This window comes from Sinohyriopsis cumingii, chromosome 2 (assembly GCF_028554795.1).
Source record: "Sinohyriopsis cumingii isolate HCF-2022 chromosome 2, ASM2855479v2, whole genome shotgun sequence".
NCBI lineage: Eukaryota > Metazoa > Mollusca > Bivalvia > Unionida > Unionidae > Sinohyriopsis > Sinohyriopsis cumingii.
The window spans coordinates 134,154,152-134,180,362 of NC_142962.1; the positions used below are offsets into that span (position 1 = coordinate 134,154,152).

Below are 26,211 nucleotides of genomic sequence, written 5' to 3' on the forward strand. Positions count from 1 at the left end.
GGGCTTGGGGCGGTCGACCCACTTGCCACTCCCAAACGCCGTTCGTGGGTCCAAGTTATAAAGGGCTTTATGAACGAATAACTGAAAATACAAAAACTTCTCAAACGTGAAAGCTAAGTCACAGTAACCTAATGTTCGTATGGCTGGTACTCTTTCCTGTGTTGCATCTAGGTGGTTAAAAAGGAGCTGATCATCTAGGGTCGTCGGTCCACCTCATTCCACACTAACAGAGATAATGAGTGAACTCCAACATTAAATGAGAAAGTTAAATGAGAGCAAGACCAGGAAAGGAAATTTATGTAGTACGGCCAGTGGCGTCGCTAGGGGGGTGCTGACCGCACCGGGTGACACCATCTCAGAGGGGTGACACCAAAATGAAAAATTGCAAATTTTACAGAGCACACACTGCTCGGTTTAGTCGGATTTCATAAGCGGATAACCGATCATAGTTAAATACATGACTAGCAGGCACAGCAGTGGCGTCGCAAGGGGGATGCGGGGGGTGCGGACTGCACCGGGTGACACCATCAGAGGGGGTGACACCAAAATGACATTACTAAGGATTCTGTATGGTCTGTTACTGAAGGAGGACCATGGGGGTGACACCATGAGCTACCGCACTGGGTGACACCAACCCGAGTGACGCCACTGAGTACGGCCTTTGTCAGATGGACCAGCTGTTTAAACGCTTTTATGGGTTACCTGAGTACTTGATAAAACGTTTATAACATTAATATAAGTGTCAAATGAATAGTCACAGTGACATGAAGACAGCAAAGTTACGGTCGCAAAACCAGGGCCGCCCGCGGAATTATTTTCGGGGGTGGGGTGGGGGGCAAACATGCATTGGTCAGCTAGTAAGTAATACGGATGTAGGCCAAAACATGTTTGGAGGTGAAATGGGGGGGGGGGTGCGCTCATGGGCAGCAATGTAAAAGTGAATAAGATTATTTCATTTTCTTGTTACAACAAGTGTATTAAGTACTGTTTATTAAAAAGGTTCCGACAAATTTGAAGGTTAGTGAGACACGATATCTCCTCCCCTTGTGTCGTGAGATTCTCTGTGCTAATCTTGTATAATTTCTTCCAGTACATTTTACCCTATAGATTATAGGAGTGTGGTTTTGAGACGTTGTTTTATTGCTGACAAGTTGATTTTTCTCCCAATAATTGAAGCTCACTGAGTCACCATCCGAATGACTCTCGATGATATCATCTTGTATATCTTTAATATAGTTCGTTAGACTGAAGTTATGTCCCCTGACTCTTTGTCACGGCGAGCACGTCAACCGCCTATAGGAAACAAAGTACACTAAGAAAACTGTCAACAGCTCGAACGTATTTATGTATAAGCTCGCGGAAAACACCTTCATATCTATTCCGGACTTTAGCCTGTGATTTCCACTGGTGACATTCATAAAGATAAAGATAGAACGACAAGGGGATTTATAAAGGAAGCAGACTGAAATAACTTTGGTGAGATATAACTTGTGAAAGTTGGTTTCCTTCGCCAGACACCGTTTTTATAAGAGAAACAGTATACAGGTAAGTTAATGTATGCATTTCATTGCTCCTCTATCTGTGTCTACAATATCCTATGTACTTTTTCTAGGGGACAGATGACTGTTCACAAGCACTAGTACTACTGACTATTCTGAACTTAAATGACAACTTTACTCCACCTTGGCTTTATTTATACTACAAACACATTTGTCTTTGTGTGACAGCTATAGTAGCGAGTTGATGCCCCTTGTCAAAAATGTGACGCCGATTATTTAAAATGTGCCCTGTACTAACTGAACTAAAATTATGGAAATAAGAAACTTTCTTATGGCTTTTTGTCAGCAAGCTTGTACAGCCAGACAGCGATCGAAAGTATTTCACGAAAGAATAAATTTCCCATTAAATCCTATGAATGATACCATTGTTCGTGTTACAAAATTTAAACGTTGATCATGTTGCCTTCCTTTTCACGTGAAGAGAGTCAAGAAGTAATTCTGCATAGAATATTATCTCAGTTGGAAGTTAGTTATTTTACAATTTGCCGATTATGTTGCATTTCATAATAGAATTTCATGACGTGATTATATCTACTCTTATAAGATCTACCAACGAACTTGCGTACTTGCTTGAACACCTGGCTTCAGGTGTCCGCCCAACCCAACATACTCTGCCACCTACATACAAACTGTATGGCACCCACTGCCACTTCTTTTACCCTTGCTACCTTCCAGTGATGCTCACCTACCAGTCTGTCGCTCTATCGACCGACTGAGTTAACTACCGAACCGCTTACTTTCCCAGCGTCCAGTATCATCCTACCTCTCAACATGTATACATATAAACATTGAGACATATATACTGTATGTGCTCAGCAGAAAAACAGTGTCCGATACATATACACATGGGCCCCCGCAGCTTAGGTCAAGGGGTCATGTGACCCCCCCCCCCGTAGAAATCATACGTCAAATATAAATCATACGGCAAATATATATATATATATATATATATATATATATATATATATATATATATATATATTCCGACAAGTTTGATCATGCAAATGAAGCTAAAAATATGTCACAAGATTCTATTCAAAACGCTTAGCTTTAGTTTCAGACTACTTACTATACTAACCACGCAACTAACTCTCCAGGCCGGGACTGACCCCCTCCCCCCGAAAAAATCCTGCAGGTGTCCATGCATATACACTGTATGTGCTCAGCATATAAACAGTGTCAGAGGCATATACACTGTATGTGCTCAGCATATAAACAGTGCCAGAGGCATATACACGGTTTGTGCTCAGCATATAAACATTGTCAGAGGCATACACACTGTGTGTGCTCAGCATATAAACAGTGTTAGAGGCATATACACTGTATGTGCTCAGTATATAAAGTGTCAGAGGCATTTTCACTGTATGTGCTCAGCATATAAACAGTGTCAGATGCATATGCACTGTATATACTCGGCATGTACATTGAAAGGGGGCAAGATATTGAAAACTGCTTCCATCACTAGCATTTTTTTTCTTAGAATACCGGCTATTCCTTGTAATATTTAAGGTACATCCTTCTGTCGTGCAAACGTGTTAATATCTACACACATAGTTCAAACTTAAAATACCTGAATTGTATATGTTCCCTTTTTTTTACGAATGACATATTTGCGGTTTAAATTACCTTTATTTCAGTCTTACCTACCTGTCTACCTATATCGTGTAAAACAAACCATAACGTTCGCATTCGTAACCTCTGTCGTAATCTGTACGTAGTCTTCTCTGATTAACGTTTATGACAGTTCTATTTGCATTAAGTATAATTCGTGTTGTCCCATCCAGTGATCCAATTATATACCTCGTCGTGAATACATGTATGTGCATTTTTACAGCGTAGGCGCGGTAATGTAAGGACTCGCAAAAAAAAAATGCGTTCAAGATAATCATTTAAAAGTTTGCCCACCTTAAGATAAAATTCTATTGGATTTCAAACATTAAGACCTCCTCGTTTGGTTCTTTTTTGTACTTTACGAATGTTTGAATCACGTTGCTTAACTGACCTCTGGACAGATTGTTCCACATTCTGCCCACTGATTGGCAATTATATTGCAACCACTAATGATAAAAGGTACCACACACACACACACACACACACACACACACTTATTAGCATAGAACCCACTAGGCTACGGAGCGGTCAGTGTTTATTGCAATGGTGTATGTTATGTTGTGAAAGAAGCGTAGGTGACCCGCTGGGTTTTTAGCAACTCTACACGTGAGTAAATAAAACTTAGTCAATTTAGTGTATACTGCTTGTTTGTAAATATATTAAGAACAGCTAGTAGTGGCCAAACGGTTAGAGCGTTAGCCTCTGATGCGGGAGCTCGCGGGTTAGAAACCCATGCCGAGTGATACCAAAGACTAATGGGACTAACATCTGCCCCGCTAGGCGCTTAGCATTATGAGGTTAGTGTAAGGACTGGTCGGCCTGGTGTAAATATAATTTGACTGGGTGGGACATGATGCATCCTGTCTGCAGCATGATGCCCATTGCTTGGCATCACTATAAACTGCCACACTGCGGACATCATAGCGATATGACTGAAAAATTGTTAAAACTACGTTACAAATCCAAATCACACACTCAACAACAACAGATGATACTAAATGCTTTTGAAAATTAAATCCTTCAATTAGGTCTGAGAAGTCAAGATACCGATGCATCGGTTTATTTAAGACAGCTTTTAACTGGTGGTAATAACACTAATAGCATCGAGATTGTTATAAAGATTTTTAGGTGTCCTTAGTGGTCCAAAGCGTTCACCGTTCCGGATCACTGCCATCTCAACTCTGCGTGGATTCGAGTCTCAGGCTCGGCTAACGTAGGTACGTGAGAAAGCTTGCCAGTAGCTTATCGTGGATCGGTGGTTCTTCCCGGGTTTTCCATGGTTCTCCACCAAGTATACTGGCCGCCATGCTGAAAATGGCGTTAAACCGGAGATCAACAACACTAAAGATTTTTCGCATTTAGTACTCGTGAAAGTTTGTAAAGTATTTAGTATGGAAGTTTTACATTGTATTGAATTAACCCATAATTGTGTCAGTTTTCCACTCTTAACTTTTCCAGCGGGTAAGAACTCTCATCCACTGGGCCTCATATTAATCTAGCCGACTTTTCCACCCAGTCCAACCACATTTTGGTTGGTCACATTTTTCTGTATTCTACCTCTCAGTATCGCGCAGTTTCTTGTCATGTACTGTCTATACTCGTTCATAAGTTGAGTCAAGCTGTAAACAACAGATAACAGGATCATGATATTTGTCTCTACGATTGCTCCCAATAAACAGCACAAAAAAATATCTTCAAACGCATATGGACTAGTGTTGTACATGAATACATACATTAAGCGTCTGCATTACCCATCCGTTCTGTACTGTATTTGTGTATCTAGATGTCAGTCAGTATACCCTGTAACTCATTTCTTCACTCGTGAAAAAGGAATTGTTTGTTACACCAAAGTTCTTGTGTAATAACTTGTGCAAACTTTTATTTATTGAACTTGGCAATAAAGACGGACAGGAATGGTGGTTTACTTTGTAGAGGGCACAAGAATGGAGGGGATAAAAAGTTGCGTGCTTTGTACCGGGGGAAGGAGTTAATATTATAGGAATAAGTGCGCTCAGGACTCCTGCTGTGCTCCATGTATGTATATATATATATATATATATAGAGAGAGAGAGAGAGAGAGAGGTGTATTCCTCAACGAGGCTATTGCACCAGGTGTCACTCCTACTACGATATATGATAATGATCCTCGTCTTTGGGTAAAATCGACTTGAATTGTGTTGATTGGTTATGTTAGTTTAGTATTTTAATCTAGGGGGAAACAACTGTCGGAAACCACTTAGCATTATGTATACCGGTAAAGATTTGATATGTGTTAATGTATGTACACGTATAGAAATCTTTAATTTGACATGAACACAGAGATGCTTGCTTAAAATGGTAATTGCAAATGAAGTCCTATAATCAGAGTTGCTTGTCCTTGTTATGCCATCGTTACTATTGACTGATGAACAGGAATGTGTGTGCGCCATTTACTTGTCGATTGTCCCATCTAGTAGCAACACACACACACACACACACATATATATTATAACATGGATACATAACAGATCCTTTTGTCGTAAGCTGTGATTCGATGTCACATATTGGAAATCAGCAGCAATCTAAGACAATGCAATTACATGCCATTTTTGCTTCATCTCGCTAACTTTACAGTGTGTCAATATATACTAAATCCCCACCCACCCACACACATAAGTAAAGGATGTACGTTGTGGAGCATGGGCATAATCCTGTATTGTTCATTGATAAGAGTGTTTCTCGTCAATTTTATATTGGTATCGGATATTGCATTAACTGTTTAGAAAAAAAGATGCCTTATGTTAGACTGCCTGTTATATAATGGCAGTGTTAGGAGCAAATTATTAAAGCGCATTAAAGCATCTAAACATGGTGATAAACCATTCTAAAATTATACACTTTATAATAAGAACAAAAAAAAGTGAGCATAAGCGATAGAAAGAGCCTGCATCAATGCGAGCATACGCTATGAGAGCGAGCATGACAATATAAACGGCTTTCATCACTAGAAGTTTATTTTCCCTTAGAATACATATTATTCATTGTAATATGTTAGCTACCTCCTGTGAACGTGTTCGTAGTCCAAAACTAAGTACCAGGTTTTTATCATCACAACATACGAAACAGCACGCGAGGTAAATAACAGTAAAACCCCTTGCTAGAGCAGTGTCTATAGAAAGGGTTTGGATTAGCACTGTTGTCTAGGGGCCCCGAGTGGCCGACTGGTCTAAAGCGCTCACTGTTACGGATCATTGCCATCTCACCACTTAGTCCGAGTTTCCTCTAACCCTTGCCACCCCATTTTTTATATTTGGACATTTATGTTGGGGTGTAGGGTCAGAGCGCATCGATATCACGTGACTGCATGACCTCTGATGTCATTGAGATGTAGGTTGCGAGAGTGTGTAGTCACGTGACTAGGAATACAAAATGGCCAGATCCGGGTCAAATTTTAGCAAAGATGTACTTTCGTCTCGTATATCAGCGGATTAAAGACATAACGAATGCTATGATCGCAATTTCTGAGTAAAGAAATCATATTCCTATAGATTTCATGCAGGTATATCTCGATGAAAGGTTGTTCAAGTGTGTTGGGTCGGCTAGAAAACGGCTACTCCATGCCGACACCAAATGGTGTCGCCCAATTCCAACTTTTCGATAGGGATTGCGCTCTAACCCTACACCCAGTGCCGGATTTAGGACAAATGAGGCGCTGTGCTAGTTAAATTATAAGGCCCCTTACTTCAGCGTAACAATTTTTTGCCAGGAAGATGGGGCCCCCTGGCCAACGGGGCCCTGTGCTTAAGCACACCTAAGCACAATGCTAAATCCGGTACTGCCTACACCCCAACATAAATGTCCAAATATCAAAAAATGACTACTCACCTCTGTCTGGGGGGTTCGAGTCTCCGGTTCGGCCGATGTGGATATGTGAGAAAGCTTGCCTGTAGCTTCTCGTGTGTCGTTGGTTCTTTCAGGGGTTTTCCCGGGTTCTTCCTCCACCATTTATACTGGCCGCCATGTATACCCTATATTGTGCTGAAAAATAGCTTTAAACCCTTCAACAACAACAATGAGAAGAAATCCATTGATTGATTATCGAAGTTATGTCTTTATATAACAAACGGGAAAGGGTCCCAGATGTTCCAGTGGCTTGAGGCGTTCTTCTTCACATATCACCTACATCGCACCTTTTCTTGTGAGTTCGAGTCTCAGCACGACCAAAGTGGGTCGGTGGTTCTACCTCTACCATATATAATATTCGTCATGTATAGCCTATCTGGCGCTGAAAATGGCGTTAAGACCCCAAGAAACCAAAGAAAGGTAAAATAAGGTATGATTGGATATTACAGTCCAGTATGACACTAATTTGATTTTCTGCTTGCAAACTAACCTTAAAATACAAGTTAACATTGACACCTTTGATCTGAGTTGTGATAGTAATTACAGCTTGACATTTCCTTTCTCTGAACATACGTATCAAATTATCCATTTAAACACCTCATGCATTTTACCTGCACTTGGCAAAGGTATTGTCTGTCTTAGCGGTGTTTTAATTACAGTACGGTTTCACGCCTCGCGTACCGTAAGATAGATTCTACTTAAATAACCTACAGCTGGTCATTATGACCTACTATCCGGTGTTCTGAGCTTAATACATGTCAGCATGGTATGTATATAACTTGCAAAGAATGTAGATATATTTCCATACCTGTTGTACATAAACGAATAATAGTAATGTATGACCCAGATTTATTGCAAATATGACGTTATATGACACATATTTTAAAGGCTATTATTTGACAGTGGACGTGATGAGGATTAACCATCAGAAGTAGATCAGATCGGTAAAAGCATTTACACGCAGTCTTGTGTATGAATCTACTATATTGTACCCTTTTAGGCAACCTAAAAGAGAGCCTAATCCAACCAAAACAAGGTAGTGTGTATGCCTTCTTGTGCACGCCAAATCGTCACATTTACTTGATATGTTTAATGTGAGCACCACTATTTAGTTATTTTGATTTGGTGTGCAGCATACTTGAGTCATCTGCAAATATTGATTTATACTTACTAACTGAATTGATTATATTCATTACACAAGTTCAGTTAGTAGTAACCAGACAATGCAGCGTTAGGTCACATATTTTATTTATTTTAAGCAATCAGTCGTCTCACATTTAAAACATGGAGGCATCCACATTTACCAAATCAGCATTATTTCCCAAAAGAGAACCGATTTTGTTTGAATTTAAGACAGTCTGAATTTTTCCAAGTGAGCCTGCCAAGCGGCATCACAGATTAGGATAATTTGCCCATATGTTTATGCTGAGTAAACCCATGTATTTTTTTCTTCCGGTTATGTATAATATTGTAATATTCTGGTTGGATTTTTGCTGGTGTTAGCTTTGATTCAGTCTTATCTAGATTAATTGCAAGCAAAGCCTGTACCATTCGTGTGTCTTTTCAGCATCTATGTTGAATGTTTTACCTGCTAAAATTTAATTATCCACATAATATTGTATCACCTTAATAGTGTAATTGATGATTGTGAATGAAGAAAAAAAAAATCTAAATAGACAAAAATCTAAAATGGACCCATGTTAGCGAGGTATTTAGGCTCTTGTCGCCCTTAGGCTTCTTTGAAGTGTCGCTCCATAAAGAGATACTTTGTATATATTTTGTTTTGGTTTAAAGTTGTTTTGTTTTGTTTTGACTTTTCATATTTCGCGATAATTTTGCCAACACGTAAAATCTGTCGCCATAGACATAAGCCTAGTCGGCCCGTGCGGAGTTACATCACAGACACATTGTGGACGCCTGCATCTGTGTGTCGGAAATCTGTAGGATTAGAATTTTTAAGTCGTTGTTTTCATAACACAAGTTACTGTCAGACCATTGTAATTTTCCCTGAATACCAGTATTGTTTAGATTTTAAAGCAAGCCTTTGTGCCCAACTCGGTCGAAAGCCTTTCATATTGTCAAAGAACAAGGCCCTAATCGCCTTACCTTTGGCTACGCAGAACATTGCATTGTATGTGTCTACTGGTGTGTTGTCTACTCACCGGGTGGAAAACGGGTTTGATTATGTGAAATTATATAATGTTTCACAAAAATGTTAGATAATGTACAAACTAAAGATCCGAGACTACAGTTTAACGCAGAGGTTTTTAAAAGTACATGGAGAACTTGTCTTCATATATATATATATATATATATATATATATATATATATATATATATATATATATATATATATATATATGAAGGAAAATATTTGTATTGACCTAGAAATTGGTGAGCCATAACATGTTATTTTGTGTAAATTTATGTAAGCGCAAATTATATCCCGGATATTTCATTGTTATAGTAGTCATTAGAGAATTACTAAAAAGAAAATGTATTGGTTGCAAAAGATAATTTTATTTGTGCATTGTTGTCTTTTTCTAGTCTTCTTGGTTTAAACCGCTTGGTTTCGATGTTCTAAGGCGGCGTATCCAATAAGATTCATTTTCTTTACTGGTTTGGGGACTCCAGTTGGGGTTGTGAGCAATTGCAGTAAGTGTTATATCACTGAAAGTGTGGCCAGGAGAGGAGAGGTGCTCTGCGACCGAGCTTCTGCACAGCTTCTTTGTCATCCAATCACATCTCTGAAGGTTGATCCTTTTGTGTAGTTTTTCAGTTTCCCCGACATAATGAAGGCTTCAGATCTTACATGTGATGAGATAAATGACATTCTCTGTTTTGCACGTTTTGTTTGGACAATGTATGTTTAATTTTTCTTTAGTCACTGTGCTAGAAAATGTCCTGGTTTCTATTATATGTTGACAGGTTTTTGCACCTTTTATCGCCACATGGGCCAGATTGAGTAGGGTGGTCTTGATTAGTGATTGGCGTTAGCTTCGCCCTGACTAGGATGTCCTTCAGGTAGGCGACTACATGTTTATTAGTTCGTGCATCCGACGATTCCACGATGGGCCAGTGTTTCCCAGATGATTTTACCCACTTTGGGGTTGTCTGGATGGTAGGTCAGGATAAATGGTATCCTATCATCCTTGTCCTTCTTTCCATAATTTAGTAGGTCATCGCGGTTCGTTTGTTTAGCCCATTGGGTTGCCTCCGTAATCAGGTCTTTATATATATATATATATATATATATATATATATATATATATATATATATATATATATATATACTTTTCTGCTCAACGATAAGTCATTGAAGTAAACATTCGATCGGGTGTTGTTTTTGGTCGAAAATCCAATTTATATCAAGAAAGAAAGACCCTCCTTTAATTTAGGTTAGTAGTATTCATAAACTGTACAAACAATATCCCAGATTTATATTTTAAATATATATGTAAATGTGATTTCGCAATGTCAACAATGAGAGTGTCAAGAAATTCCCGTGTGTATACTCTGTTTCAAATTTTGCAGTAATTTTTTCTTTTGACATAAAGGAGACGCTGTAAACACATTACATGCTATTCATTGTTGTTTCTCTTCAACTTAAAAGGTTATTAAATTTCGAAAATGTTGAATGTTTCCATTTTTTTATAAAATTGGTTTAGTTTGCTTAATATATGTTGCCATTTAGTGGCATTGTTACATTGACCTTTCTAAAAATAACCATTAATCTGACCTAATTCCTCGTTTAAATAGCCGAAGGAACGAGTCGAAAGGAATGTATTCCATTTTCATAGCCCCGATTCATAAACATTACATCTTTTCAAAGACATAGTGATACACAGAATAGGTGGACATAACGTGAGTCCTGAAAATACAGGGGCAGTATACCTTGTGTCCAGAATTAGTATTATTTTGAACAGAATGTTCTGGTAACAATATCACGTTTTAAACCGTAAGCATTGCAGTATTTTATTTTAGTTATTTCTTAGTAAAAGTTAATTAGGGCATTATCCGTTTTTTACACCTCACTAAGCATTTGACATAGTTTTTTTTGGGGGGGGGGTGCTGATGCACGTCAGTGAAGTTAGTGAACGAACAGATGGAGTGAAGCCTTCAGGTAATACCCACATATTTAAGTTAGTCAAAGCCTGTTTTTTTCAATTAAAAATGGTATTTGGTGATATAATTTAGATATTACTACAGTAAGAGGCAAAGATTAAATTGCATTGAAAATAACGGACTTCATTTAAGATAAATATTTAAATATATAGTTACAATGAAGGGTCTGTTTTTGATGGATGGGGACAAAATTTATAAAGAAAATTATTAAATAGTCTGATTTATAAGGTAGTAAATGGGGCTGCACTTAATTTTTTACCATCTTGGACACCACAGAGATGATTATGGTGACAGTACTAAACAGCATCTACAAAAAACAACAAGATGCGATTCCGCGATGACCGGTAATAATGGTCCGATATATACAGGGCCGAAGTATAAATTATAATAACAATTAGGAAATAGAATAATTCAAGAAGAAATATAATAAAGCGGTAACCACCATGGGGTGACATGCCCAAATTAGTATGATCTTTGGGGCGACTTCTCCAACCACCATGGAGCGAATTCTTCTGACACCTGGGTTGTGTTATCCAAGGGGCGAGTTCTCCACTATTCGTTTTTAAACATCTCCTTTTCACAGGTGCTACTTTTGCTAATTTCCAGTGATCTGAAAACACTGAAGTTTATAAAGAAATATTACAGACGTAGCACAGTGGACAGGGACAAAAATGTTATTTCGATAATACTGATTTATCTGCCGGTAAAAATATAAACTAATTGCAAACCGATGCCTGTTGTATTGACCCTGTTGACTTGATTTTCTGTAATAATACATGGGGTTGGGGGTTTGGGTTATGTTATTAAGACATTTAATGCCACATTACAGCTGAGAAACAGGTTGCTGTTCATAAATGAAAAGTGATGCCGCTGTGTTTACTGCTCTTTTTACCAATCATTTCATTTCACGTCAGTAAAACTGTACATGTCGTACGATATCATGTCGTATCTTTAGTCTACATCTGTTATTTGTATATACTAGTGCTTGTTTTTGTTTTGGGTGCATTTCTATATAAAAAAAATTTTTTACCACAATAACAGTTTTCTGATTGTAGTTATGGTGTCTATTATCCTTAAATTATTATATCTTGCAATTTTATGTAGAAGGACGTCAAGATGAACTTAAATCTATTTCCTCTTGTTTAGTTTTGAAATATTATTTTTACGCGATTTGTACCCACTGCTTCTCGTCGATAATTAGGCTACTTCTTAGTCTTCTTGAGGAGTTTTAAAGATTATTGTGGCGGTTTATCCATGTCGTATTTTGGGGCCCCGAGTGGGGGCCGAGTGGTCTAAAGCGCTCTCCGTTACGGATCACTGCCATCTCACCTCTGTCTGCGTGAGTTCGAGTCTCGGATTCGGCTAATGTGGCTATGTGAGAAAGCTTGCCGGTAGCTTCTCGTGGGTCGGTGGTTCTTTCCGGGTTTTTCCGGGTTCTTCCTCCACCATTAATACTGACCGCCATGTATAGCCTATCATGTGCTGAAAAATGGCGTTAAACCCTACAACAACAACAACCATGTCGTATTTTAGTTAGAAAATTCACTGTTAGGTGCAAATTGAAAATTGTGCTGATCGTGTTACCACCGCGGATGCCATATTTTTGTCTGGTTTGATGAAACTTCGAATACATGCAAATATAAGGAAGACCTCGAACGGATACGAAAATGTACACATTACTATTATTAACGAAGGATTTACAAAGTTTATAAAAGTAAGCACACTCGGGGCAAGCTGACCGGAAAATTGAACTTGCCCTTGGCAAATTTGAGCTTGCACAAAACATAGGATCCCAGTACGAGTAAAAGAATAAGAAAATATATGGTATACTTTAAGGAAATCATCTTATATCTATTAAAGCTTTTGTTTCCTTTGCATCTTTGTTGGTACCTTACAAGTACACCCGAGTTACGTCATTAACATGACTTACCGTATATTTGAAATAGGACAAAAGTAATTATCAAAATTATTTAAATCAAAGTTTTTTTTCTTAGTTATTATTCAAACCACAAATAATAATTTCCGCATGTGCAGCGATGTGTCCTATAATTATGTCTTGAGGCACTTGACACTAAAAAATTTCCAGGTCACAAGGTTCATTCACAGCTTTGTTGGACGCCATTACTATTTAGATTTGCTCACCGGAAAGAATCATACACATTGATAGAGATGTATATTAGAAATAGTTCGGTAGACATTGTTGGAAGAGCAAAAGCAGACATATACATGTACATAGATAAGGGGATAGATAGAAAAAATTTTGGAAATAGCTACATTTGAGAGAGAGAGAGTAAAAACAAGACTTTTGGTCATGATTTATTGATACTCACAGCTGTAGGATTTATGAATACGTATTGTATCCATTTATTTAACAATCATCATACAGTCACCTTAAAATCAGCCACAGGCATCAAAATATTTGAGAATCCGAAATTTGAGTATGATATAAGAACATATATTTTTATCCATTTAGTTGTATTTGCCGTGCAGTATGAATCTAGTTTCCTGTAATTATAACATAACAAAACATCGTAAACGGAGGTTGCTTACGTAATAATTAAAGGAGACTAGATTCATGCCGCACGGCAAACACATTATTACGTAAATATGATATCGTAAACGAAGGGACCGCTCCGGTGGCCAAAATGCGGGAGTTCGCGGGTTCGAAACCCGGTCGAGTCATATTCAAAGATTTATAAAAATGGTACTAACAGCTAACTCGCTTGGCGCTCAGCGTTAAGTGGTTAGTGTTAGGACAGGTCGTCCTGGTGTCAGGATAATGTGACTGGGTGGGACATGATGCCACATGTCTGCGGCATGATGCCGCAGCACTAAACATCACTATGAAATGTCACACTGCTGACGTTAAAGCTACGTTAAAAATCCAAAACACATTAACACTCGTAAAACGGATCCGGTGGGTATTACATTTTCCTTACATTAATCAAACTTTAAACGAAATCCTCCTGGTAGTTAATCAGAGACGAGTGTCTTTTATATCCAAACTTACACCTGTGAAAGAAATATCGAGTCGTACTTTTAGCAATTAATACCTACTCGCCATAAAAACAGCAACATGCTTCAAAACAATATTTGAAAATCTCCGACAAAGTTCCCGAGGCTAACTTGGAACCTGAAAGTCAGTTAATCCCTGATCTATACAATATTACAATTACAATGTAAGTAATAACTTAAAATATAAATAGTTATTCTTTATGATTCGCATTTGGTCTAAATAGTAAATATAGCGTCTTCTGTGCGAGAAAATGCGAGACTGATCTTGACATTGACTAAATGATTTATTATACAATAGATGAAAGAAACTGTTGCCAGGTATGCAGAAGAAGAATGCACTACATGTACTCTTTAAAGAAAGGTGTTGATATATGTATTGTGGCGAGATTGCAGGGTGTGTGTGTGTGTGATTCGGATTTTTAACGTAGTTTGTAAAAAACATTTCAGTCATATCTCTACAATGTCTGCAGTGGCAGTTTATAGTGATGTACAGCACTGGCGCATCATGCCCCAGACATGTAGCTTGATGTCCCCACCCAGTCACATTATCCTGACACCAGGCTGACCAGTCCTAACACTAACCTCTTAATGATGAGCGCCTAGCGAGGCAGCTGTTAGTACCATTTTTATAAGTCTTTGGTATGACTCGGCCGGGGTTCGAACCCACGACCTCCCGCATCCGAGGCGGATGCTCTAACCACTAGGCCACCGGAGCAGTTAATCGCAGGGTGTAAAACTTGCAGAATATAAATCGTAAAGAACTGACCACGACCCCATGTGGTTATATTACCTCTCACAGAGTTGCTGTAATTTACCCAGACAACAACGTTCAATAAAAGTTCTTATATCTTGTATCCTTCTCTCAATTTTATGAACTTGCCCGGACTGATTTTGAACTTATCCTGGGAGTCGGGCAAGTGAATTTGTAAATTCCTGTATTAACACGTTAATGAGATGATCTTGTATGTGATTGGCTAAGTGTGATACCTTTTTAGAGACCGTACTTTTGATATAATGTATTGGCAGATAGACTTAAATCATCACGATATAGCTGAGCTTATTACCACCCAGGAAGTCATATGTCTGATTCACTTGTTTGATCAAGATCATGCACGAGTTTCATATAATAAGCGAGATCCAGGCATACTCATATGGTGATCATGCATTAATTGATTGAGATTGTTACCTCTCCGGTAGCTTTATATTTACGTGACTTTTATCAAATTTATAGTATGAGCTTATATCATCCAAATCTTCCATCAGTTCAATAATGACCGAGCTCCACCAATATTAATTAGGTAAATTTACATCTGATTGGCTGACATTGTTACCACTCTGAAGGTCATGTTTCCGGTTGATTTTGATCAAGCTTGGAATATTGGCTCATTTTATCTTGCTTTTGAATTTGTTTGGCAATAAGCGAAATTAATGTATGCTAATGAAGCGATCTTGGGTCAGACTGGTTGCCACTTTGAATAAACAACTCTTATCTAATATTAATCAAACTTTGGAATATGGGGTTAAATCTAAACGATCTTGGATAAGTTCGATTTAGAATAAGTTCCATGCATATTAATACCTTAATTCTGTAATGTGTCATACTTTTGGTATCGGCTAAAGTCGAAACATTATGTTTGATTCGCTTGAACTAATAAAATAATGTGTATTTATTTCCATGTGTGTATTTTTTAATCTGACTATATTACTAGAGAAGGGTTTATTTTTCTTGCATCACAATACTTGAAAAAAATTTGGTGTGATCCAAATAGATTGCTAAAAAATGTCAAGTAATTCCATGTACACAGGGTTTTCTTGTCGTATTAAAAATGACTTAGTTGTTCGTTTCAGTCTGATCCTTATTGTAATCTGGACCGTGCGAGGCAAATGTTTTACTTGTTTTTACATAAGTAATGGACACGCCCAGAGGGTTATCTTCGTATGTCAGGGACAGGAACAATGTCAATATCAAGATATATCTGCCAAACATTGGGCGAGGCAGGATGTTATTATTTCGAAACTCTTGCTTTATTACAGGTGACATCAGTACATCTGAGATAGATGACTAAAGTTTCTACATCTTTTAAAGAGCGGTCATCCTTTTTTTTTAATTAAGGAAAACATATATGCCTTGATTCATTATACTCAGTGAATGGAAGTATATCCCAAAATTGTGATTCATATAGCTGTGACGTTGCTAAGTCTGTCACCGATTGTTGTTGAGTTTAATTATAGTAGCGTTCGCACAATTGTGCATGTGCCACTTTTTTCTGACTGCACCGCAGCCTGCTAGTTGTTCCTGGGGAAGGGATGGTGCCACCTCCCCCAGGCTTTTATGGATTCAAGGAGCCCTGATAGTTTGGCCTCAATCTGTGGGTCCATAAAGGTCCCTACAGTTGAATGGTTGGCTGTCATTAGTGGGAAGGAGAGCTCGGGAACGGTCCTGCTTGCTTTACATCGCTGGTTTCTTGTTGCATTTGCCTTTTTTTTTTCCCGAGATTTTTTTTTTCCTCTTCAAAATGTTCTAAAAGGAGGGGGGATGTTCTATGCTGTTTATAGAGGTTCTTAGTAGATATCATATATGAAGAGAGATTTTCAAGATTATTATGGTATTACTAGTCGAGGTGTTTAGGGTGTGTTTCCTACGTTATGTTATTTATAAGTTTTTAGATATTACCTCTTTAAGTTATTTATTAATTGATGTTTTTAGAGATTGAATGTTATTTATACTTTATTTAGCAAGAGATCGGAGTCCTAGCTGATTACTCGGTTCGTTAAGGACATCTAGGGCATCCGATTTTGCGGTTTCCTTAGTTTTTTTATAGGTGTTTCGTAAGTGAATTATTTATTAATACTTTTATAAAATTGAATGATATGGTTTTTTATGTGGTGGCTTCTACATTTATTTAGCTAGTTACTGGGTCTTTTGGTTTTGTGGGGACAGTAATTATATTTTGTTCCTAAGTCCTGCTGAGTCTATAAATTGATTTATATTTTTATATGCTGATTGTTTATTTTTATTAGAGTCCATAAGTAACTCTGGGTATGTGTGTGGTAATCCAATCTCTTTTTGGTTTTTGAGAAATATTTTCCGAGCGAGTTGATATTTTGGGCATATATTGAATAATTGGTGTAGATCTTCGGTGGTGTGGCAGTTAAAGCAGTTAATGGTTGCTGGTTTGGGTCCTATAAACCTTCCAAAACTGCTTGCTAGTTTAGTTTTTCCAGTTATTATCCTGTTTATGGTTTTCTGTTCTAAATAGGTACCCTTAGGTAGCTGTATGTTCCTATCTACGTTTTTTGGGGTTTCATGGTGATTTTTCCCTTTTGTGGAGGAGTTCCAAAAATCTTGCCATGTTTGGTCTATATATGTTTGTGCGAAGCTTATTGCTTCTGTAGAGCTATAGTTAAACTTGATAGAATTTTGATCTCCCAGTTTGGTTTTTGCAACTTTGTCTGCTGTTTCGTTGCCAGAGATTCCAATGTGCGACGGTATCCACATGAGCTCGACTAATTGATGTGCTGTGGTGATATCGTCGATTAATTGGCATGCTCTGTCGAGGAATTGTTCCCTAGAGTGTGTATTGCGATTTTGGATCGATTTGATAACGCTTAGGGAATCGCTTATAATGACTGCTTTAGGTATTTGATTGTCTTTGATCCATTGTAGTGATTCAAGTATAGCCCAGAATTCAGTGGTGTAAATGGAGCAATAGTCAGGTAATCTGGATCTCGTTTGTATATTGAATTCAGGGATGACTATTGCTGCTGCTGTTCTTGGTGGGTTGTTTGTTTTTGATCCATCGGTATATATTTTAACATAGTCCGGGTATTTTTGGTTGATTTCGTTTACCAGTACAGGTTTTAGTAAGTTTTCTTGTCCTTCTTTATTGCCTAATTTGGTAGCTTCAGTGTTAATCCTTGGTGGTTTTTGTAACCATGGTGATTTGTTCTGGTCTGTATTGTTTGTTACCTGTTTTTTTTTAGTAGAGGTATCTTTTCTCTTAGTTCAAGGATTACTTTTCCACTTGGTGTGATAGGTATGATTTTGGGTTTGAAGACAACTTTACACTTATTTATAGCTATTTTGGTGGGATGGTTGTCTGGGTGGGTATCTAATCGAATGGAGTATCGGAGGAGCAGTTCTTGCCTACGTAATTTTAAGGGTAGTTCTCCTGTTAGTGTTTGAAGTTCTTCTAATGATGTTGAGGGGAGTGTTGCTGTGCATAATAGCAAGGCTTTTCTCTGGATAGTGTCAAGTTTTTGTATTACAGGCTGCTTAGCCGAGTTATATGCTTGGCAACCGTAATCCAGTTTTGATCTAATTAGGCTTTTATATATCGTGAGGAGGGTTTCCTGGTTGGATCCCCAGTCAGTCCCTGTGATGTTCCTGAGTAAATTGAGAGCTTTGTTACAATTCTGGGTGAGTTGTTCAATGTGCTGTTTCCATGTGAGGTGGTTGTCAAAGAACATTCCTAGGAATTTTACTACTGTTACGTATTTGATTAATTGATTTTGTATATAGAAGTTTGGATAGACTAGGTTGTTATTTCGCTTGGGGGTGAATATGATTGCCACAGTTTTTTCATGAGATATTTTGAAACCCCATTTGTCCCCCATCTCCCTATGTTGTCTAGGCTCTGCTGGATTTCTTTAACTACTGTGTTATTGGCAGGATTTCCATTCTTCCATATGCCACTATCATCTGCAAATTGTGACAAGTTTATTTTTCTGGAGGCTACATTGAGGTCAAGGTCGTTTACCATTAGGTTAAATAGTAACGGACTTATTACACTGCCTTGCGGTGTTCCATTTTCAAGTGAAAATTCTTCCGAATGGGTGTTGCCTATTCTTGTGGTAATTTTCCGGCCTGTGAGGAAATCGCCAATCCAGCTGAACAAGCGTCCAGTTATTCCAAATTGGTTTAATTTGGCCATTAGTCCATTGGTCCATACTAGGTCGAACGCTTTTTCTAGGTCTAAAAAAACCGCTATGAGGTTGCGATCGGTTTTCCTATGTGCGTTAAAAGCGAGTTTGATGTCCGTTTCCAATCTGAGAAGTTGGTCAGTTGTGGACCGTTTGTTCCGAAAGCCACATTGATTTATGGAGAGTAGGTTATTGGTTTCTAGGTGGTGTTTTAACCTATTTGCGATTATTGTCTCCATTATTTTGCAAATATTGTTTGTAAGGGAGATGGGTCGGTACGAATTTATGTTGTTGGGATCTTTACCTAGCTTGGGGATTGGTATTACTATGGCCTGTTTCCATTTGGTGGGTAGTTGGCCTTTATCCCATATCCTATTAAAGAGTTTGATTATGGCTATTGTTATATTGATAGTTAGTTTTTTGTAGATAATGTAACCTAACTGATCCTTACCAGGGGATGTTTCGTTTTTGGATCGTAGGGCTATCACCGATACATTTTCACTAGTCTGCAGGTTCACGTCATAGGGGCTCGTATCGTTGCTTACAATTTAACTATCAGTCATACATACAGTATGAAATAATACACGTCCCTTCTCCAGAACAGGGCAATATTATTGCAGTTACCAACCCCCACACCCAAATTTTTAAAATTCCATTGTGCAGTATACAATTATTTCCCAACATTGATTCCGGCCTTGTACCCACGGATTATTTCTTGCCCCACTCTCCCGGAATAATTACTGCGGATGCCTATATATACACCCGGTTTCTAACGGAGAGTTTATCTTTTTGATTTATAAATTCTTTGAAACTGCAACTTAGATATTGAGCCAAACACATTGATATATTTTCAGATCATATGGTTTCCTTACAGCATATAATTAGGTCAGTTAGATTTGTATCTCCGTTAGTTTGTTTGGTTGATTGGTCATTCGTTTCTTTTTTTCAGTTTGCCCATTGTTGAAGCCATATTAGTGGCAGAGTGATATATAGTGGTCGCTTCTCAGATGACGGCTGTAATGGCGGCGTTAAGACTTATGCTTGAAGCTCATGTTATAATATTTCGTATAAGTATTGGCTCAACATTTGATTTCTGATTTATTGCGTCACATTCAATTTACTGTTATGTTACAGTTATGGGCCAATTTTCGTAGGCCGAGTTCGTTAATGGGCCCAATCTTCTATGGGCCGAGTTGTCCCGTAATCGTTTTCATCTTGCTTATAATTAGTGTCGCGAGATGACTGGCACGTTCTTTTCATGCTTTCCGATAAGGTCACTAGCAGACGATATTCTGCGCATCTTACCTGGTCGATGGACAACCTGGCAGTTTCTCCTATATGCGACCACCCAAACTGACCATTCTGAACAAGGCATCCTAAAGCAAAATAAACTATTAAATAACAAATATCGATACAAACGGAAAGCCTGATTTGCGTTCTGTTTAGGCATGTATGTTTTATAACAGTATTTTGAGATTCAGTGAATTTATTTTCAGCTTCCAAACACCATATAAGCTCAGTAGTAAATATGCCAGCATACCACAAATATGGCTGCTGATAACATCATTCGGGAACTATCTGTCGTGCATCATGTTTTGTTTAAAATCAAAAGGGGGAAGCCAGAACGTCTTGCTGCAACACTGCATCTAAGATGTCCATTTGTATGAATGAGTCAGAACATCTCACATGCATTTTTGTTATGACGAGTTTTTAAATCATACTGTGTATGCAGTTCTGGTAGACTTCATGTTTTCTGTTATGTAGTATAGAAAGAGATCTTTTTGATGAACTCGGATTCGTGAAAAATGGTGACGTTTAATTGGGTACCATCAATTCACTGACCAGCGGTTTTGATCTAATTATTATTATTTTATACGTAACAAAATTTTGGCTTTCATTTCAGATAAAATATGTACGGTATGGAGAAACTGACAAGCGTGTGTGGCCTGGGATGTAAGATGTTTTGGCCCTGGCACGAGGATAGTGAACGTCAATATGGCTTCATTCAGAAGGAGGATATGGAGGACATGATGGAGGGAGAGATTCAAGACGATGAAGAAGGAAGAGAGGCAAGTGCCAGAATACCAATAGTTGTAGAACCTCCCAAACCAGTCTGGTCAGACTTGGAAATCTCGGCCCCCATCGTTAAGAACAGACAGATGGCCACCATCGTGAAGAACAAACACATCAGAGCTGAAAGTTTTGAAACGTTAACCGTGAGTCCAAAGATGGAAAACGGGAATGTCAGTAAGCCATTGGTGAAAGCAAAAAGTGACAAAGACATATCCAAGAGCCAGAGTAAGAAGGAAGTGAAAGAAATGGTACAAATGGTCAGTGTTGTGTGAAAAGGAAAAACTAAAGGAAGAATATCGATCGATAGGAATTCCTAGTCACATCAGGGTAACAGGTCTGGCAAGTAATGGGGCGTTTGAGTAATCATCGTTCGTTTCAGGCGGTGTATATCGAGTTGATTTTACTGACTGAAGCGTGCAGATGACATAAATAAAAATTATCAAAATGTCATATTCAAATCAACATATTTTATTATCAAGGATATTTAAGATGCCGTGTTTATGGAAGAAAAAAACATAGTTTACCTTTTAATACTAATAACAGAACGTTTTTAGTTGAATCCCAATATTGTATGCTGCCAGATTATATGTTTATCGATCTTGAGATGGATTAAATGATAAACAAAATTATATATAATTTGATATATGTGTATCTTATGACAGACATTCAGTGATAACGTTTGTATTCATATCGAAATGGAATTTTATCTAATTGCGGCTATTGTTTAGAATTAAATGTTTATCACATAGTCGATATGTTTAGTTCGAACAGAATTTACGCTTTCGAAAGAAAAGAAAATGGCCAGAATTGCCTCTCTAAACGTCATTACTTAGTTCGAAGTTTAGTATTCAATCTTGATCGGACTTCGATAAAATATTATGGTATGACCTATTTTCTAAACTGTATCAAAATAAGGCACTTCTCAAATTTATAAGTTTAAAAATATCTTTTAATTCGATATTTAATTGCAAGCAAGCCAGTATTAGTAAAATAAATTACCAAAAATCTTGGATTTCTAAACCTTTCTTATATTCAATTGCAGTTTCTCGGCCAATTTAAGTCTGTTTTATTGAAGTAAAACGCTATATCTCAGGCAGTTCTGGGACCCTCAGGATCATGCCTCGAATGATCAACGGGTTTAATTCCAACAGCTGCCTCAACATATCTGGTTCAGGCGCTTTCACGTACACGTGTCTTTCAAGTTGGAAAAATATCAAGACTTCCTATGTACTATATACCGCTCAGCAGGTTTGAGGCATTATCCGGAATGTGTACAGATGTTATGAGATGACCGAGAACTTTTTTTTTCTTTTTATCCTTTGTTGTAAATATCCATTAACCATTGTAGTTTTTCTCAGCTGGTTCCATTATTGAATGCAACATGTGTATCGTTGAAAGTAGATATCTTTGTGAAATTTCCAGTGTTATTGACTTCCTTCGACTGAATATGAATGTAAGAGGATAACATTTGGACTACGATACTCTTTGATAGACTTGAAATGTGGTATTGACGTAGGATGGAAATGTCGCACGCGTTTTTGTACAGTTATTATCAGATGCTCGTGTACATTTATAATTTGTGTCTTTTCAGTTGTCAGCTGTAGTATTTTTGTTTACATTTTCATTTTAATTCATTATGAGGATAAACAGTTTTGATTAAATGAAATTTAATAATGCTTACAAAAATGTAATTCTGCTGAAGATAATGAATGGAGAAAATCATTGTATCTCTTCTGTAGCTTCATTAATACAGCATTGGTACATTAGGGTGAATATCGTCCATTTCTTCCTCAAAAGGCATACAGTTAATATATGTTGGTGGCGATTGGAGTGTAACTCGTTGTTGGTGGATAGCGACTAAGAGTTGGAAATCTGACGCTGACATGATGGATATCCCCGCAGATTTTAAGGCTGCAGATCTTAGACATTTATAAAGGAGATAAACTATATAAGTAAACATATGCAGGTAGTTTCCGTATCCAGTATTGATTAATGGTGATCTATTCAGGAATGACCGAGCTAAGTCAAGTCTTTTTGGACACTTTCAAAGCAGTTTATGGGAACATTGCATCGAACGATTCGGTTAATTAGTTATTTGGGAGTATTTTTTTCAGTTTAGGAAAAATATGACCACCATATCACGATTCAGCTATCCATTAAATTACTACAAAAGGAAAGGTCATGAGACTAAATAGACTTTAGGGATGCAATTTATTTCACAAAATCCATGGATAAATTTTAATTAGGATTTCTAAAACTTCTTGTCTTCCTGCTGGTCTGCTGTCCCATTTTAAGCAAGACAACCAACCCCACCCTATTCTGAAATAAAGAAAAACAACAGCAACAAATATTGGAGTTATTTGTATGGTTAATCTGTAGCTGTGTGTAAAATGTTAAGGAGGTTGGAAAGCTCATAGTTTTTAATTTATGTTTTTAATATTAACATTTTCAGAATAAAAATAGAACTGACCACTAAACACTATGATCTTGTAAAGCGAAAATTCGACCATTATCGGCTTATTGTATTCTGTGTTACATTGATAACATTGTTGTAGACTGATATGAGGGAACAAGGCCGTTCCCTACTTTTCTCTGCCAGTGTTCTTACCACTTATATATATATATATATATATATATATATATATATATATATATATATATATATAAACACCACTTGTTCAAAAAGACTATCTAGATGGACCACGGAAAAGTCCATTTACTGTTGTGATTCTGTGTCCTATCAACCGATAACCCAACATATGACAATCAGTGATATTTCAAGGGAGGTAAACATGAACAGTTTGCTTTCAATGTAGCAACAACGTATCAATGCTCTTCCGTGCAAAATGCGAACAACTTTGTAAATGCACTTAAATTTTGATACCTATATATTTTATATACCTGTTCATTTTCTTACATCTATCCCATATTCTTCATTGTAATTAGTACATTTTGTACATGCATATAATTGTTAATCAAGTCTGCATAATGTAGTAGGACATGATTAAACAAAGACTCATAAAATTAATTGTCCTTTAATCAGAGCAAGTACTTTTATATATGCAAGTATGTTATATATATATATATATATATATATATATATATATATATATATATATATATATATATATATATATATATGTGTGTGTGTGTGTAGAGAGAGAGAGAGAGAGAGAGAAATTATGCAATAATTCAATAAGGTTTGACTTGTATATATGAGTATACAAACTTGTAAATACTCACTTGTGCTGACTTTGGCATCTGATGGTTGACTTTGTGTTCCCATCCATATTGTCGAGTTAGTTTAATCGTCCGTTTTAAATATTTTTAAAGGTGACTACGAAAAGATTTTCATTTTCGATCTAAGCGTTCAAACATAATATGGAATTTATTCCACAGCAAGTGTTTCCTTTAACCACCTGTCTGTCCGTCCGTCACCTTGATTGCTTTTTATGATTGGGCCAGTTGTTTAGGTCATGTGCTGGGACATTCGCGTTCCATATATACATTTCTTGAAAAGTGATTTATTCGTTTTACTGATCTAGATGTATATCAGGGGCGGGTAGGGCGAGGGTGGCTTCTCCCCATCCCAAAGTAACGGAACTCTTTCTTTACAGTTAGTGGTTAAAACTATGCCCTGAAAACGCTTAAAACGCAGGAGCGTCAGAAGACGATCCCACCAACCCTAACCCCCACGATGGGTTCCGTCTAACAGACCGCTCGGCTATTTGATTATCATATTTCTGGATCCAACCTTGTATAAAAATCATAATTTTATAAAATCGCAATAAATACATTGTCTTAACAGAAAATACAATTAGAATTTGATTTTGCATTAAAAACTTTGTGGCCCTTGGATTCGTTGATATCAGAGAATGTTTGGTAATATTTACTAAATGATACATCGTTTCACGATAAAAGAGAAAATGTTAACTTTTTCAGTATATTACACATGGTGAGGTCATATTGATATTCTAAATATAAATATAGCTTTATTTTGTGCAGTTTAGGGAATGATGAGAAAGTTTTTATCTTCATGTGATATTAATCAAGTCATTTTATTCATATACAATTTTCATCAATATATTTCTGATATTTGTACATTGCAACATTTTAATGTAATAAATGATGTTACTTATCAAGTGCATGAAACAGCAAGCAGTATTCCATTTTATCAGTCTTACATAATTTGGAACTTACGAACATTAGTATTTTAATTGCAAATAGTTGTTTTTCTGCGAATAAACATTTTTAAACCCAATATTTTTCGTTGATATTCTGATTCCACTCCTTAGAAATGGCGATTATCACCAACTAAGTCTGAAGTTTTGAACGTATACACATCTTCCCCAGCTCTCTCTCTCTCTCTCTCTCTCTCTCTCTCTCTCTCTCTCTCTCTCTGAAACACACTTATACATTATAAGACGCACGTTATCTCTTTATTTGTCTTTCAAGTTGCAACTACAATACTGTTGCAGGTCATATACATGTACACTCCTTGTTTTTAATTGGGATAATTGTATTTCGTTATTTCACACTCGTGTAAATTGTGATATGACAGTGCCAATATGACAAGGTTTTCGTTGGTCTTGGCTGTTCCTGTGATAAATTTAGAAAACAAGTGTTCGTTATTTACTTTGTCTCTTATGCCTCTAATTTTTTATGAAAAAAGTAAAGGAAGTGGGCATGGGTTGTGAAATAATTGTTTTGATACTAGAGACAAAGATAATGGATTACTGTGCTTTCTAAGTTAGTGGTATCTGTAGTACCAAGTTCTTGCCACCACCCCCTCCCACATGTTCGATACTTTGCATAGCAAACAAGTGCGTTAGCTATCGCACCGGGGAACTTAAGCGTTTGAAGAAAGTTTTACTTTGTTATCTTTATCAGGAATTTTTAATACCTTTAATTAATATGGTCGTAAAACAATTTATATGTTTTGAAAATAAATTAGTTTTCACAGTCGTTAAATAAATAGGCCATGAACAAACACATCTACAGATTTTAAGTTGATGACAAGTTG

At 37.2% G+C, this 26,211-nt stretch overlaps 1 protein-coding gene across 2 annotated transcripts; it reads left to right on the plus strand.

The window, feature by feature from the left end:
* Window positions 1–1,275: 1,275 nt before the first annotated feature.
* Window positions 1,276–25,449, plus strand: LOC149805882 (uncharacterized). Of its 2 annotated transcripts, none has more exons than XM_089950626.1 (2): window positions 1,276–1,545; window positions 21,019–25,449. In XM_089950626.1, exon 2 carries the CDS (start codon window positions 21,026–21,028, stop codon window positions 21,458–21,460), a length of 435 nt encoding a protein of 144 aa, XP_089806752.1. In that variant the 5' UTR covers window positions 1,276–1,545; window positions 21,019–21,025; the 3' UTR covers window positions 21,461–25,449. The 2 variants fall into 2 exon arrangements, with proteins under 2 accessions (XP_089806752.1, XP_089806753.1); XM_089950627.1 differs by lacking the exon at window positions 1,276–1,545 and adding an exon at window positions 5,028–5,204.
* The last annotated feature ends 762 nt before the right edge of the window (window positions 25,450–26,211 follow it).

What these genes read in the sequence shown, in the direction of transcription:
- LOC149805882 (XM_089950626.1), top strand. Translation starts at nt 21,026, where the DNA reads ATGTACGGTATGGAGAAACTGACAAGCGTGTGTGGCCTGGGATGTAAG.